At 34.8% G+C, this 14,736-nt stretch overlaps 1 protein-coding gene across 2 annotated transcripts; it reads right to left on the bottom strand.

Annotated features, from left to right (window-relative positions):
* Positions 1 to 10,885: 10,885 nt before the first annotated feature.
* On the bottom strand, positions 10,886 to 12,949 carry LOC127798710 (transcription termination factor MTERF4, chloroplastic). Of its 2 annotated transcripts, XM_052332263.1 has the most exons (2): positions 12,839 to 12,929; positions 10,886 to 12,654 (listed from the first exon to the last, which is right to left on the bottom strand). In XM_052332263.1, the coding sequence occupies exon 2, from the start codon at positions 12,489 to 12,491 to the stop codon at positions 11,154 to 11,156; it is 1,338 nt and encodes a 445-aa protein (XP_052188223.1). In that variant the 5' UTR covers positions 12,492 to 12,654; positions 12,839 to 12,929; the 3' UTR covers positions 10,886 to 11,153. The 2 variants fall into 2 exon arrangements, with proteins under 2 accessions (XP_052188223.1, XP_052188222.1); XM_052332262.1 differs by having other exon boundaries at positions 10,886 to 12,949.
* Between the last annotated feature and the right edge of the window lie 1,787 nt (positions 12,950 to 14,736).

The following is a 14,736-nucleotide window of genomic DNA, read 5'->3' as shown; positions in this document are numbered from 1 at the left end:
GACTAACAAGAACTAATGTACAAAACAGAACAATCAAACAAAATTGAAAAAAGATCGATATAAACTAGGTAAATTCAAAAGCACTGTATCATGATCATCAACTTGAAGATCATACCAGTTTAAAGCTAAGCATGATTGTGCATTATCATAAATGGTCAAGAAGTAAGGAAAGCAATAAAACGGGTGGGAGAGAGAAAATACAAGTCTCGCTAAAAGTTGTTCCTCACAAGTCACAAGTATTTTGTGACTAAAAATCTATATAATAAAACAATAGAAACAGTTGTGAGAGATAGAGTCGTGAAGGTATACCAACAACCGACGAATCGATCGAAAACGCTAGGGGAAGAAGATGACGGGCTCGGACTGCTGCGAGGCAACACTGTGGCGATGTCAAGAGGTGCCTATACCAGCAACCGACGAATCGAAGATCAAAAACACTAGGGGAAGAAGGCGACGGGACGGCTGCTGCGAGGCAAAGGTGGCGGTGTCAAGAGGTGCATCCTCCGTCTGCTGTGACCAGAGCCTATGACGTGGGGGGCCAGGGGCCGCTGGTGGGTTGGCGCTGATCAACGATCCGAGGGTCCAAGGGAAAAGAAAGACTGCGGCGGGTGGGTTGGTGCAGGTTAGGGTTTGGGGGAAAGAGGAGGAATAGTCGATGACGTCCTTTTTATATTTTATATTTTTAATTTTTTTAAATTATATATTATATATATATGCAGGTGGTTCGGTTCAAAATTGAACTGCCGGTCTGCCAAATCGCGAACTGCGCGGTTTGGCAGTTTTTCAAACCGAACCGAACCGAACCACCAATTCAAAAAACTGGCCGGTTTGGCTGGAAACCGCGGTCCAGCGAATTTTTTGAACACTCCTAATTGCAACATAATCTCATTTTGATGATCTCAAATTATTTGAACAAGGTACTAACGAGCTATTAGCCTAAGAAAGGCTTAGCTATAGACATATTGTTGACACCAAATATTCTTGTTATGGTGTGAAAATTTATGTTTCTTACATGTATTGAGAACTATATCATTGTAAGATTTGGTTATTCACAAAGATGCTATTTGGCAATGAAACAAATGATTTTGTTCATAAATTCTTTAAAATTTTATGAAAAGAAGGAAAAATGAGAAAAAAGTTTGATATCTATTTATGATATGGAATTTGTAAAAAAAAATACGAATTTCAAGTTATATGAAGAGGTTTTGACAAAACTTAATTTGTAGAGCATTATGTTTTTTGCTTGCATATAAAACAAATTAGTGAAAATCCTAGATAATTATAATAAAGATTTGGAGGGGGTCATGATATCATTTATGTGAGGACTACATTGTCATCTCGACTTTAGATATATATGTATTCACAATTCTCCTAATTAGGACACAATCTATTACATGTGCATGCTCACTTGTTATATGAGGTTGTAACTTTACAAGTTCATATTAAAATGTGAACGATTAAATGAAAATATGATTTTTGAGACTTGCATCAATTGATGTGTTAAACTAAACTACGGATAAGCTATTATTATCTTTCACACAATGCATGTGACATTAGGAATTTACATGTTCTCCTTGTGGTCATGGAATGCTTTTGTTATTTGTGGATTTTTTGGGCTCTTATAGTTGTTATTAACAATTTTTAAGTTTTAGCTCTTTGATGTGGTGTTTTTGTTTTACCCATTCAACCTCATCAATTGAGTACATTTTCTTATAGACAAACATCTTGCAAACATACTAACACTTGGTTTAGTCTCAAGATTTGTATTATGTTCTCAGATACATGCACTTTTGTCAGTAAAAACCAATTAGATTTAATTATAATTGTGTTGTTGGAAATGCACACAATTGTAAAGGATATTGTGATGCATGAGAAGTTTTTTAGTTATTTTTTATTCATTTAATTATGCTTAGTATTTAAGTTATTCGGTTTAAATACTTTTTTATTTATTAATTTTAATAAGCTGTCATGTCACTAGCATGTAAAAAAGATAGATTTATTGCTTGTGATCATGGCTGGGATTCCTATGTCATTATGGGTTAGCAAACAAGTATAAATAGTCTTTTAAAAGACTTTGCAGATAACCATTTTACTTTATTTCAACTTTTAAGGATTTCTTAAACTCTAATTTTAAGATTTTCAAATTGACCTTATACTTTTTTTGCTCAAACTTTTGCACTTGTTTTGTTAATCCTTCCTCCTATACTACATTAAATTGATATCAAAGCGAAATGATCCTATAGTTGACTTAGGATTTTCTCTTTTGAGCCATGATTGAACGTGGTAGAGGACGTGGAAGAGGCAATCATGGCTAAGAAACAGAGTTGGCTGCGATGCAACGTATGATTGAAGATTTGTTGCAAGTTATGCATGCTTTATAGTGATAGGAACGTTTATAAACTCATGTGGAGATTCTAGAAGGTGGTTTTTTTTTATTTTTGGATGACGCTCCATCACGGATGCCCTCGTTGCTCGATCTCGCGATTCTAGCAGAGGATATAAATTAAGGAATCGCACCAACCAAGGTTCAAACACTCGCACACCACAAATGTAAAGGCAGAAAACCTTTTTCTATACTTGCCTTGACCACTAGGCTTTGTCTTTGGGGGCGTGATCACAACGCTTTTGACTTATTGAAAGGTGGTTTAGAGGGAGAACCTGACGATTGAGAAGATGAGATGCTATAACCTCTGATTTTGTGGCACAAGGCAGACTGAAAGAGCAGTTTTTTGCACATGGACTCTATTTATCAAGTGGTGGAATTTAAGTTAGAAGTTCCTGACTTTTATGGAAGGGTGCATGCTGAGGAATAGTTAGATTGGAAGCAAGTTTAGAGAATTACTTTGAGTGGAAGCTTACAAGAAGGTTCTTTTTGTGAAGTTAAAAATTGAAAGGTATTGCCCTTTAATGGCGAAAGAGAGTTTTGGAGCAATGCGCTCGCTAAGGGAAGCCAACAATTCAAACTTGGGAGCATATGAAGGCTAAGATGTGGAAACAATTTTTGTTGGTTGATTATGCAATGGAGTTATATGAGAGATTTCATTCCTTGAAGCAAAAGGGGATGTAGGTTAAATGAATCCAATGAACAAATGATCTCACAATATGCTTGAACTAATCTATAAGAGATGAGATGGGAGTTGTTCGCTTATTTAACCTTGAAGATGCTCGACAATATGTTATAATGGCTGCAAAAGGGTGGCTTGTTATATTGGCGTGCTTTAATGACCCAAGGGAGTGGTGTGTCAAGTCCCAAGGTCCTAGCTTCTGTCTAAGGCCCAAACAGCTTCAAGAACAGACTAAACAAGCAATAGTTTTGGAAGAACAACCTCTAGAGTTGTTGGGGGGTTCAAGCCATAATGAAAAAGGGAAGGAAATCATCAACTTTGGAGCTTCAAAAGGTGTTGGTAGCAATCCTACACAATCTATTCTTTGATGTTTCAATTGTTATGAGTTGGGCCATACTTCTTATTCTTATCCCCAACGTGAAGTTAATTTACTAGAAATAGATCTTGAGCATGAAGAAGACATTGATGAACCTATTTATGATGAATATGTTGAAGATAAGGAGGAGGAAATTGACTTGTTACTTGTACAAGGCAAAAATCTTGTTGGTCAACAGGTTTTATCTACTCCTAAGGTGGTGGAACAAGAAGATTGGGAAGGCACAACATATTTCACACCAATGCAACTTGTGGAGGAAAGGTTTGTGATATTATTATTGATGTTATTATTGTATCAAAGGAAGTTGTGGAAAAGTTAGAACTTAATTGCCATGAAAAAGCATTCCCAACCCTACAAAATCTCATGGATTCAGAAGGATAATGAGATACTTGTCACTTCCAAGATGTTTGGTCCAATTTAACACGGGGGATGTTTACAAGGAGGTATGGTATGATATTTTACTAATGGATGCATGTCATATTCTATTGGGTTGTCCCTATCTATTTGATCATGAACATCGCACCAAGCTAAACACTTATAATTTCCACATGGGTAATAAGAAATTTACATTGCAACATGTGAGGGATGTGTTGAGTTTGATTTTGACAATGTTTTGATAATGATTATTAAATGCAAAACTTTAATAAAATGTCTCAAACTTTAATGAAATGTCCTCATTAGGATGCTTTGATAAATAGGCATATAAGATTAACCTTAATGCCTTACTATAGGATTTCATGGATTAGCATCCTAAGTGTTCACACATATAAGTGTTCATGGTATATAAATGAAATCAAATGACATGTTGCACTTAGGGAATATTTGAATGACTTAAGATGATATTTTAAGTATTCAAATATGTGTTAATCGAGTAAAAAATAGAGTAAGGCTAAAAAGACAGCTTAAATGCATTTGATATAAAATGAATGAATTTAAGGGTAAGCATTCATTTAAGGTCTTAACGTAGAAACTCCAGTAAAAATGATTATGACACATTTATACTTGAGTTATAATGATTATTTGATGGTTAAATAGAAAAATATCAAATATTTAAGGTTCTTGATGCTTGAAGTATGATGATACTGAAGAACACTCGAAGGACTTAAAGTTTAAAGGATAAATTGTATGAAACCCCTCTGTACTTAGGGTCATGTGCAACTAACTCCTCTGTGCTTTTGATTGCATAAAAAAATTTCCTTACATTTTCAAAATATTGCAAAAAGTCACAATTTGTTGTTATTTTACATAATTTTATACAATAATCTACATACAAAATACATAATTAGTATACAAAATATATAATTCATCAAAGTCTACATACAAAATACATAATCAGTATACAAAATACATAATTCATCAACCAATAGATTGCATAAAATTATGTAAAATAACAATAAATTATGGTTGATTGCAACATTTTAAAAGTGTAAGAGATTTTTTTTAATGTAATTACAAGGGGTAAGTTACACATGACTCTAAGTGCAGGGGGTTTCATATAATTTACCCAAATTTAAATGCTTGCTGCTTGACAAGCAAAGTCATTAAAGTGTTTAAAGGATTTGAGTATTTAGTCAAGATATGGAATCAATAATAAAGTTGTCAAGATTACAAAACATTAGGTTGTTAATTGAGTAAGATTGTTTGTTAATCGATTAACACACATTTTACTCAAGTAAAGCTAAATTGTAATTGAGTAATAATATTTGGGAAAATCGATTATAACCAACTTTCAAATATTACTCAGAGTATTTAATATTGTTAATCAAGTAAGATGCTTTAAAGTTTAAAGACTTAATCAAATAAACTCTATTTCACTTGAGTACTAGGAAAGTTAATCAACTAATGTGTGATTTTGATCAAGTAAATGTGAATGGGAAAGTCAGATTACTTGAGTAATTGCATAATTATAAAGTATGTTATAATTTGAATATTAATCAATTAATGAATGAGCTTAATAGAGTAATTATCATTTTAATCAAATAAGGAAAGATTTTAGTTGAGTAACAAGTGTTGTATTCAACTAATTATCCTTAAACTTAAAAAGGTTAATCAAGTAAGTTATTATCTTTAATCAAGTAATTATCTTTAATCGAGTAATAGTCAAGAAACTTAAAAAAGGTTAATAATTATACCTTAGCACAACTCAAGTAAGTTATTCTTGATCTCGAGTAAATATTCTTGGACAAAAATATACTCAAACCTTTAATCAACTAAGCTTACCTGTAATCGAGTAAAGATAAGAAGATATACGTATTCATTAGTTATTTCTTGTGTATATTAGAGTTAGTACCCTAATGTTAGATTTAGATGACTTCTAACATGTGTAAATTAGGGCTAATGATGTAAATCTTATAAATTTAATAAAATATATTCACATTTTTTATAGTCATATCTTCATTCATACCTCTCAATCTATATATGAATGACTCCCTAGATCTCTTAACAAAAGTCTTATTTTTAAATTGTTAAGAATATGTGACAAATATTTTTTTAGTTTGGATTTCTTAGAGATATTCCCGGTCCTTAAATTTCTCATATGAGAATATGATTAATTAATTATGAGATAACACATGAGCTACTACCTTTGATTAATATGAGATGCTAATGACAAAGGATGGTGAGTCACATGCCATAATTCATAGAATGAAAATAGTAAACATGTGGATAGATATTAGTTGAACATCTACTAAATGTGATGCAAGTAACAAATGACATGATTAAAAGGATTAATGAAAATATTTTATTGATGTTTATTGACTTGGTGTTCTAAATTATTTTTTTATGTTCTATTAAACACCAAAATAAAAATTAATTCCATCATACAATTAAATATCAAAAATTTGGTTATAAATTTTTTTATGACATTTAAAATATTATTTAATCAAAATTGTTGTACGAAAATTAAATCTAATGTCAAAATATCTTGTGATAAATTTCTTAATAGCATTTGGAATATTATGTTTTTAATTGATTAAAAATGTTAAATGAAAATTAGTTTTAACAATTTAATGCCAAAAATCTTGTGATAATTTTTTTTTATGGCATTTAAAATATTATGCCAACGCTGCTACCCCCTAACTCGAACCCATGCCACTAGCCAAGCCCAAGACTTAAGTATGCATATGGAACCACTCCAATCACAGGCACTTTTGTTCACTTATGCGCACAAATTAATTATATAGTAATCCAAATTCCAATGAGTTTTTGTCTTGCCAAATTGTCGACCGTTCCAAATCTTGCTCTCGATTATTGAATGTCGACATCCTTTGCATCAAAGCTGTCGACTGTTTTGTCTAACATGTCGATAGTTGTTTGAATTTTTAAGCTAATCTGTCGACCGTTTCTATCGCAGAAAGTACCAACAGTTAGTTTGACAACTTGCTCAAGACACTCTATCCACTATTAACGGCTATATTTTTTAATGAGCTCAAAATTCATTATAAATAGAGGATAGATAGATGATTGAAGATATTGAGGGGAGTTCATTACACACTTACAAGTGTTTATTCTTTAAGTGCTTCATTGTTTTATTCATTTCTCTCTCAAAGGTTTTACATTCATTTTACATCATTTGTTTACAAGCTTTGTAATTATTTTAGAGAGATCTTGTGATCTAAGAGTTTCATCCCTTAGAATCTATTTACTGTTTTTATCTTTTGTAATTCCTAGCAAGATTAGCTAGAGGGCCTACATTGCTTGTAGAAGAATTGTAATACTCTAAGAGCCCAGATAAGGGTAGTATATATCGAGAATAGGTAAGTAAGGAAACAACACCAGCTGGATACCTTTTGGGCTGAATGTAGACAAAGAACTCCCGGATTAAGCATGCTTGAGTTGGGAAAACTCAAGGATGGGTGACCTCTTGAGAAGTTCGCGTAGGCCCATCATGGTAAGTTGTTTCGGTTCTTCCTATCGCTCGATGCGGGATGTTACAGGTGGTATCAAAGTCAACCCCCAAGCCTCTGAGCGCGGTGGTAGGGCAAACCTCAGCTAGGACGTTGAATCCCTAAGGGGGGTGCGTGTAGGCTCTTTAGGCGAATCCTACATCGATCATGCAAAATGGGGAGATGAGATATGAGACCGGTTGTAAGATCGCATGACGAAGACGTCATGTGCTCAAGAGAGGGATAATATAATACCTTAAGAGCTCAGATAAGGGTAATATATATCGATGATAGGTAAGTAAGGAAACAACACCAATTGAATACCTTTTAGGCTGAATGTAGGCAAAGAACTTCGGAGTTAAGTGTCCTTGAACTAGGGTAGTTCAAGGATAGGTGACCCCTTGGGAAGTTCGCGTAGGCCTATCAAGGTAAATTGTTCCGGTCATTTCTATCGCTCGATGTGAGATGTTACAAGAATTATTTTTCCTAACTTGTTACTAGAGGATTTGCTTCTTTAAGCAATAGATTGTATATTTCTACTTGTTGCTAGAGGACCTATCCAAAGTGATAAGAGGATTATAGTAAATTGTTTGAAAAATCCTTAATGATGAGTTAAGATAGTGGATTAAACTTGATTTAAGCTAAACTATTATATATCGTTGTGTCTCTTCTTTGCTTGTGCTCTTTGTTTCATTTATTATTCCAAGCATTTCAATAATTCTCACTTGTACTAAAATCTTATTTTTCATTAAAAAGATTTACAAGTTTAATCAATTTTTTGAATAACCCAATTCATCCCATCTTGGATATTAGTGCCATTGTTATACAATACTAACAACCACAGGCTCGACCTTAAGCCACTTGGTGAAGTACTTAATTGCTATGATGAAAATCTTACATTACCTTGCGACTTAAGGCAAAGGATTAAGTATATTGATGCCCCACTTGACAAAAAAGTTAGGCGAAACAAGCTAGGTTATCTTAATTACGGGAATGTGATAAGTTGGTAGTCTTTTGCCATTGATCATAGGTTCGCACGAGGTGCTTGTCATCTTGAAACATGGTGGGCCAATAATACCTTTACCGAAGGGCTTTTTGAAAGAAAGACTAAGCCCTAGTATGGCTACCACAAATGCCCTAATAGATTTTCCAAAGATCATAATCAACCTTGGTTGTATGCACCAAAATGGGGAAAGGGTGAAAGATTTCTTGAATAGGTCCGATCCAATTAATACAAACTTAAAGACTTGATGTTTTAGGGCATGCGCTTCCTACTTGTTTCCTAGAAACTATCCATTTGACAAGTATGAGGTAATGTTATCTATCCAGCTCAATTTAACCTCCAAGTATATGATCTCAGTAGCTTCCTTAATACTCTTGCAAGAAAGGGATTTCGCAATGGATGTTATGAGATGCTACTAGGTAAGACAACGATGCTCTCTTTGATAATGCATTAGCGAGCAATTTATTGGAGTAAGGGATATGCCTAATTTAGAAGGTGCCAAATCGAGGAGAAACCTCTTTAGCGAGACCCAAGTATTTAACCATGTTTTCTTTACAAGCTTTAAACTCACTAAACACTTGTTGTTGGGGAACTAGGACCAAGAATACTAAGTGTGATATTCCTATAAAAGCGGGCCTTATGTCCCCTGAAATAGGCTCCAATGATAAAGTTAGTGCTCAATATATGATAGAGTGAGCACTAGAGTAATGTACAATGTTCAAGTGCATTCATGTGTACCTTTTGGGGGGACTATTCTACTTATATAGTTCGACACTCAATGAGTGGGTAAAATTCTCAACAAAATTACTCTTCCATGATGGTTGGAGGAGAACCTTGACAACAATCGACCTAGGATTTCGATATCAAGTAAAGATAAAATTCAGGATGTGAGTAACTTTTCTAGTGTGGTAGGAGGGAGTTAGACACATGACACATTGATTGACATTGTGATTGACCCTCATGCACAAATAAACGTAGTAATATCTTCATAAATAAGAAATTCCTCATCAATGTGTAACATGTTGCTCTTATCCTTTCTTCTTGGGTTATCTCCCTTCAATTCTATTAAGATATTTGGCTCACCAATTGTAGCCATTCCATATGTACTATCAACGCTAAACTTTGGTTGCTTGATTGAATTATTTTAACTTGTAGGGATCTAGACTTAGTCTTTGATGATCTCTAATTGGATTTTGGTTTTACCTTCAATTCCCATTCCATGAAGCATTCAACTTTTAACCGGCAATGGAGTTTTCTTCTTCTTTTCATCATAGGATGAAAAACACGATGGATTTCTTATGAGAAAATGTTAATAGTATCCCTTAAACTACATTTTGGACTATACAATACATGTAAAATGACAAAAATATCCCTTATCTAACAGATGAGATACATGACTAAACTACCTCTCACCGCGGTAAAGTGCAATGAATATTTTTATCATTTGTATGTATATATGTAATTTAAGGTATAATTTTTAATATACCAATAGCAAAATCCTTTCTTATGATATCTGTAATCTTAAGTTTGCAAGCGCAAGCACTATTCCATAGATATAGCGTATGTAAAGATGATTTAAGACCTAGAACTTATCAACTCCATTTGATGGGATTAAGCTTTTGATATTTTTGGTTTTGGTAATTATTTTCTAGTTTTAAAATCAGTATAAACTCGCTTTTATATTTTATACTTTTTTACCAGGGCACCCTATTATTTAAGAAGAAAGATAAAACGTTTTTGTCCATCCATGAAGATAAGAGTTACATGGAATGGAACTGTTTTCAGTACCATTCATAGATGCAGGTTCTTTAATCCTTTTACTAATGATAACAGTAATAATAAATATAGCAAACAAAATTAGCACAAGCCAAAGTGATTAATACGACAGCTTCCTGTAACGCGGATGGGTTCCAGAATATCAATATTGAAGAATGTCAAACATTTGGGATCATATCAAGCCCACAATGCAGACGCCATGCCATGGCCATGGCTAATTCTTGCACTTCAGTCTTCAGCTTTAAAGCCTTATGTTCATTTAAAAAATACAAAACTAAAACTACAACAGCCAAGTGTCCCATCTTTTGGAAGCAAGTTTTTATTCAAAACCTTCCATTATGAGTCGCCCGTCCTGTTCATATTAAGCAAACACATCTAAATGCAAAGCTCCATGCCCAAGCCTTACATTGTTTACTTGAGAAAGGAGGATTGATCTTCATGATCAAGTAACTTTGCAGAAGGTAGAGAAGGTACAAATCTCAAATCACAATCACAAGTTTGGATTCACAAAGCGATAATTACAACCACTCTAGAAAATCAACTCATCCAAAAGCAAGCAAAATGCAGGACAGGAGCAGTGTGGTGACCAAATATTATGAAGTTTCTGGCAGAAAGGGGCTAAATAGGTGCATCAACTGAATGAATTTTACTATGTGAGATTAACAACATAAATTATAAATCGCCAATCATTTTCAGAAATCCAGTGATAGTAACAGTAGATGTGCATGCTCTCATAATTTGAAATGGATTATTAGAAACATCAAAATCCATTCCAAAAATATAGATTTCAGAAATCCTTGAGGTTGAGGTCTTTAGCAAAAGTTGCTGTCTTTTGTCAAATATAGAATAAGTCTCGATCCCCAGTAAAATTTGTATCAAGAACAGTTCACAGTAATTATAAAAAGAAAAAGAAACAAATTAATAATTACTCAGAAGCACGTATACAACTTTCAGAATCAATTGCTAATCCTATAGGAAAATAACATAAAAGGAATGCATTGGAAAGCTAGAATGATTTCCTTAATGCTAAAACACAAAGACAAAGCGCATTAAAGAGAAACAGTGCGTCTGTATAGTAGTGTTTCATCATCACTCTCGTCATCTTCCTCAGCCGATACAACCTCCTCATTGCTCGGCAACCCTAATTTACCTCCCATACAAAACGATGGACCTGCTGTCTCTGTTTCAATAAAGTCAGCTTGCAATCTTTCTTCAAATCTTTGGTCACTACAATTGAGGAACCAAGCCAAAGAACACCTAATTCCTTTGCTTTGTAAGCTCTGGTACCGGGGTTTGATCCTTGATTCCAAACTATAAGTAAAGTATTCAGGGAACTCCACAAGCTCTTTCACAGGCCTTCCCATCTCACTCTTGAAAAAGTAATACCGGTTCTTCATGAACCCAACTTGAACTGCAACTAACTGGGGGCATTTCACTATCATCTCCGCAACATCCTCAGGTGGAATACCCCGTCCAAGAAGGAACTCAACCGGTTTCATGATCACATTTTGGTTAAGGCTAACCATCTGTGGCATTTGTTCAATCACTCGAGCAAATCCATCAGGATCAATCTTGAGCTTCAAATTGAAGAAATATTGCTGTGTTGACAACTTCGCTTTCAGAGGAAGCCCAAGAATTGGTGGGAACTGTGCAATAACTGATGGAAGAGCTTCCCTCCGGATTCCAAAACTTATCAGACAATTCACATTTGGCTTAACGGTCTCTTCAAGGTCATAACCCAGTATATATGCCCGTTTTTCAAACATCCTCGCCAGTATCTTCTTTGGTAATCCCAAGGAGACCAAGTAATCAACCAGCGGTTTGATCACTGTCCCAACTCTCATTCCCAAAAAATACGGATACTGGGTGATCATAGGTCCAATATCCCTCGGGCTAACTCCAATACTAACCAGATATGCGACCGAAGTGCTCATAGTCCCTTCAAGCTTAAACCCCAATAGCTCTGGATATTTCATCAGCACATACCCAATATCCTGCTTTTCCACATCAAGCCCCCGGAGAAACTTAACAACCGGAACAAGCTCAACAACCACACTAGAATGCAGGACCTGCGGATAATTCTTAACGAACTCACCAAGCCTCGACTTCTGAATACCAATCTTCTCCAAGTACCCCAACACGGGTATCGTATTTTTTCGCACGCTACAACCTAGCATCAAAGGGTATTCATTAAAATCATCAATTGTCAACCCCAGCTTCTGCAGAAACTCCACTCTTTCACGCATCACCTCCACATTGGAGGGCAATTCTAGGTCCTCTAACTCATCTGGGATTATCCCAATAGTTTTCAAATAATCACAGATTATAACCCTAGAAACCAACTTCTCTTTCCGCCCTTGTACAACACCCCACGTAACAGAGGGCATTTCATATTCAGGGAATTTCGAGGGTTGGGTTGAAAAGGGGCGACATGTTGAACCCCTAGATTTCTGGCCAATACAGTGAATTGGGGTTTTAGGGTTTTGGTAGGGTTTACTGGAAGCTGGGTTTGCAAGGATGCTTCTCAATGATTGCGTTGCTCTTCCTCTTCTGAGCAGAAAGGTCATTTCAAGCAATATAATGTGTATATATATATATTATGTATATCAAAGTTGAAATAGAAACTGCTATTGACTTGAGGAAATAAGAAGCGGATCCAGAGAATACAACAAAGAAAAGGTCTGTGCCGTTAATCCATGTATTTGGATCGAAGGGAAATATGTAAAGAGCTTACCTTTTTCAGAACACACCACAGAAAACAGCTTGAGACCGTAGCTTCAAGGGGGGATTTCTCTCTCTGTGTTGTTCTGTGGAAAGGAAAACGCATAGTGATGGAGAGAGTGGTTTCCGGGTCTTTTGGGGGATATGGATAAGCTATAATAATTCATCCTGACCCACCAAGATTTGAGCCTCGACCCAGAAAAATTTGGGCCTTGGACTCCTCCATGGTTGGGCTTTACACCATCTTCTTTTGAATGAATTAACTAAAAAAATTTAGAACAGTGTCCTTGGGTCCGAGACTGTGTTTAGCAAGGAGCAAATGGGGAGAAACAAACTCCATACGACTCGCAATGGGAAATTGGACGGAATAGTAGTAGGAAAATTTATCTTCTGGAGCAAAGAATGAAAAGGTTTTGTTAACTTGGAATGATTTAGAGCCTGTTTGTGTTTGGTCGAGCACTTAGAAGTGAAAAACGTCATTTTTTTGAAATAAAAGCCTTTGTATGAGTAATTTATGTTTGCAAATATTAAGTTAACAAATAACCTTTATTTAACATTTTATTTCTATTTGTAAAATGTTCGTTTTTATAACTAAAGGATGGCGTTGTATAAATATAAATGGATATAATATATATATATATATATATGGAGATAATGCTCTTCCGCCTAAACTCTTAATCTTTAGACAAAAATGTTAAACTAAACGGTGTCGTTTTGAACAAAAACCTATATTCCACTCCAAAGCCCATTTCTCCCTCATGGCTTCTTCTATCATTTTTCCTCTTCTTCTCTTTAGCCCACTCTTCCCTCGGAGCTTCTCTAACACACTCCTCCCTCACAGCTTTGCTATTTGAAGCTGACTTCTCCCCTTTTCTTCCCTCACAACCCTATTTCTTAAAGCCAAATTCTCCCATCACCTCTCCACAACGAAAGCTGACTAGCCCATCATCATTGTTGCCATTTGTCGCCCACATTCCTCCCTCCATCGTCGCTACCCAGACTGTGTCGATTACGTGCTTCAGAATGGTATAAAAATGATTTCCTAATTTAATTTTACCCCTTTCCCAATTTAATTTTTGTTTATAAAATTTCACTAAATTAATGGTTTAGGTATTAAATTACTTCTATGAAGTAATTCTGCAGCCTTAGTCTAACTTTTCGACTGAAATTTGTCAATTTCCCAATTTACATTTTTTTAGTAAAACTTTCAATAAATTTTGTTCTATAAATTTCGAAAATGGCATAAAAGTGAATTTCGAATGTGCAGAATCTAGAATCCCAAATCCAATTGTTAGTAGCAATATCACCCATCATAATTCCTCCACTTCCACCCAACTATTGTTTCTAATTGTGGCAGAGAACAAGTGTAGAAAACCAAATGCCAACCCTATTGAATCTAACCTTGTCTTTTTGATGTGCATAACCGAAACATGAGAGAGAGAGAGAGAGATTGAGAGAGTTGTTGGGTTTTGTGTAAGGAGTTTTTTGTTGTGCAAAATTCTTTGGTTTTCAAGGTTGTTGTTTACAGATTTTAATTTGTTGAGCAACGAGATTGAGTTTGCTGTGTAGAGAGTAGAGAAAGGTGTGTTGGTTTGCTGTGTAGAGAGTAAAGAAAGGTGTGTTGGTTTGTTGTGTAGAGAAAGTTGAGAGAGTTGTGTTTGCAGAGTGTTTTCTTTTCCTGCTTAGATTAACAAGTACTTTGAACCTTTTTTATTATATGAAGATTTAAGGTTCATGTATTGTAGTAGCCTCATTATACTTTAATTATGAAAGTTCTGGTTTTGTTGTTTTTGTTCTATTATATATAAATCATAAAATCGTCCCATAAATTTTCTTTTGAAAATGTGAATTGAAAGCTAACTTTAAGACTCCAACTTGTAAAGTAACTGGCACAGAGTTGATATTTACATG

The sequence above is a fragment of the Diospyros lotus genome, chromosome 4 (assembly GCF_014633365.1).
Source record: "Diospyros lotus cultivar Yz01 chromosome 4, ASM1463336v1, whole genome shotgun sequence".
Taxonomy (NCBI): Eukaryota; Viridiplantae; Streptophyta; class Magnoliopsida; order Ericales; family Ebenaceae; genus Diospyros; species Diospyros lotus.
This window is presented reverse-complemented; position numbering and strand designations above follow the sequence as displayed.

What these genes read in the sequence shown, in the direction of transcription:
- LOC127798710 (XM_052332262.1), bottom strand. Translation starts at nt 12,671, where the DNA reads ATGACCTTTCTGCTCAGAAGAGGAAGAGCAACGCAATCATTGAGAAGC.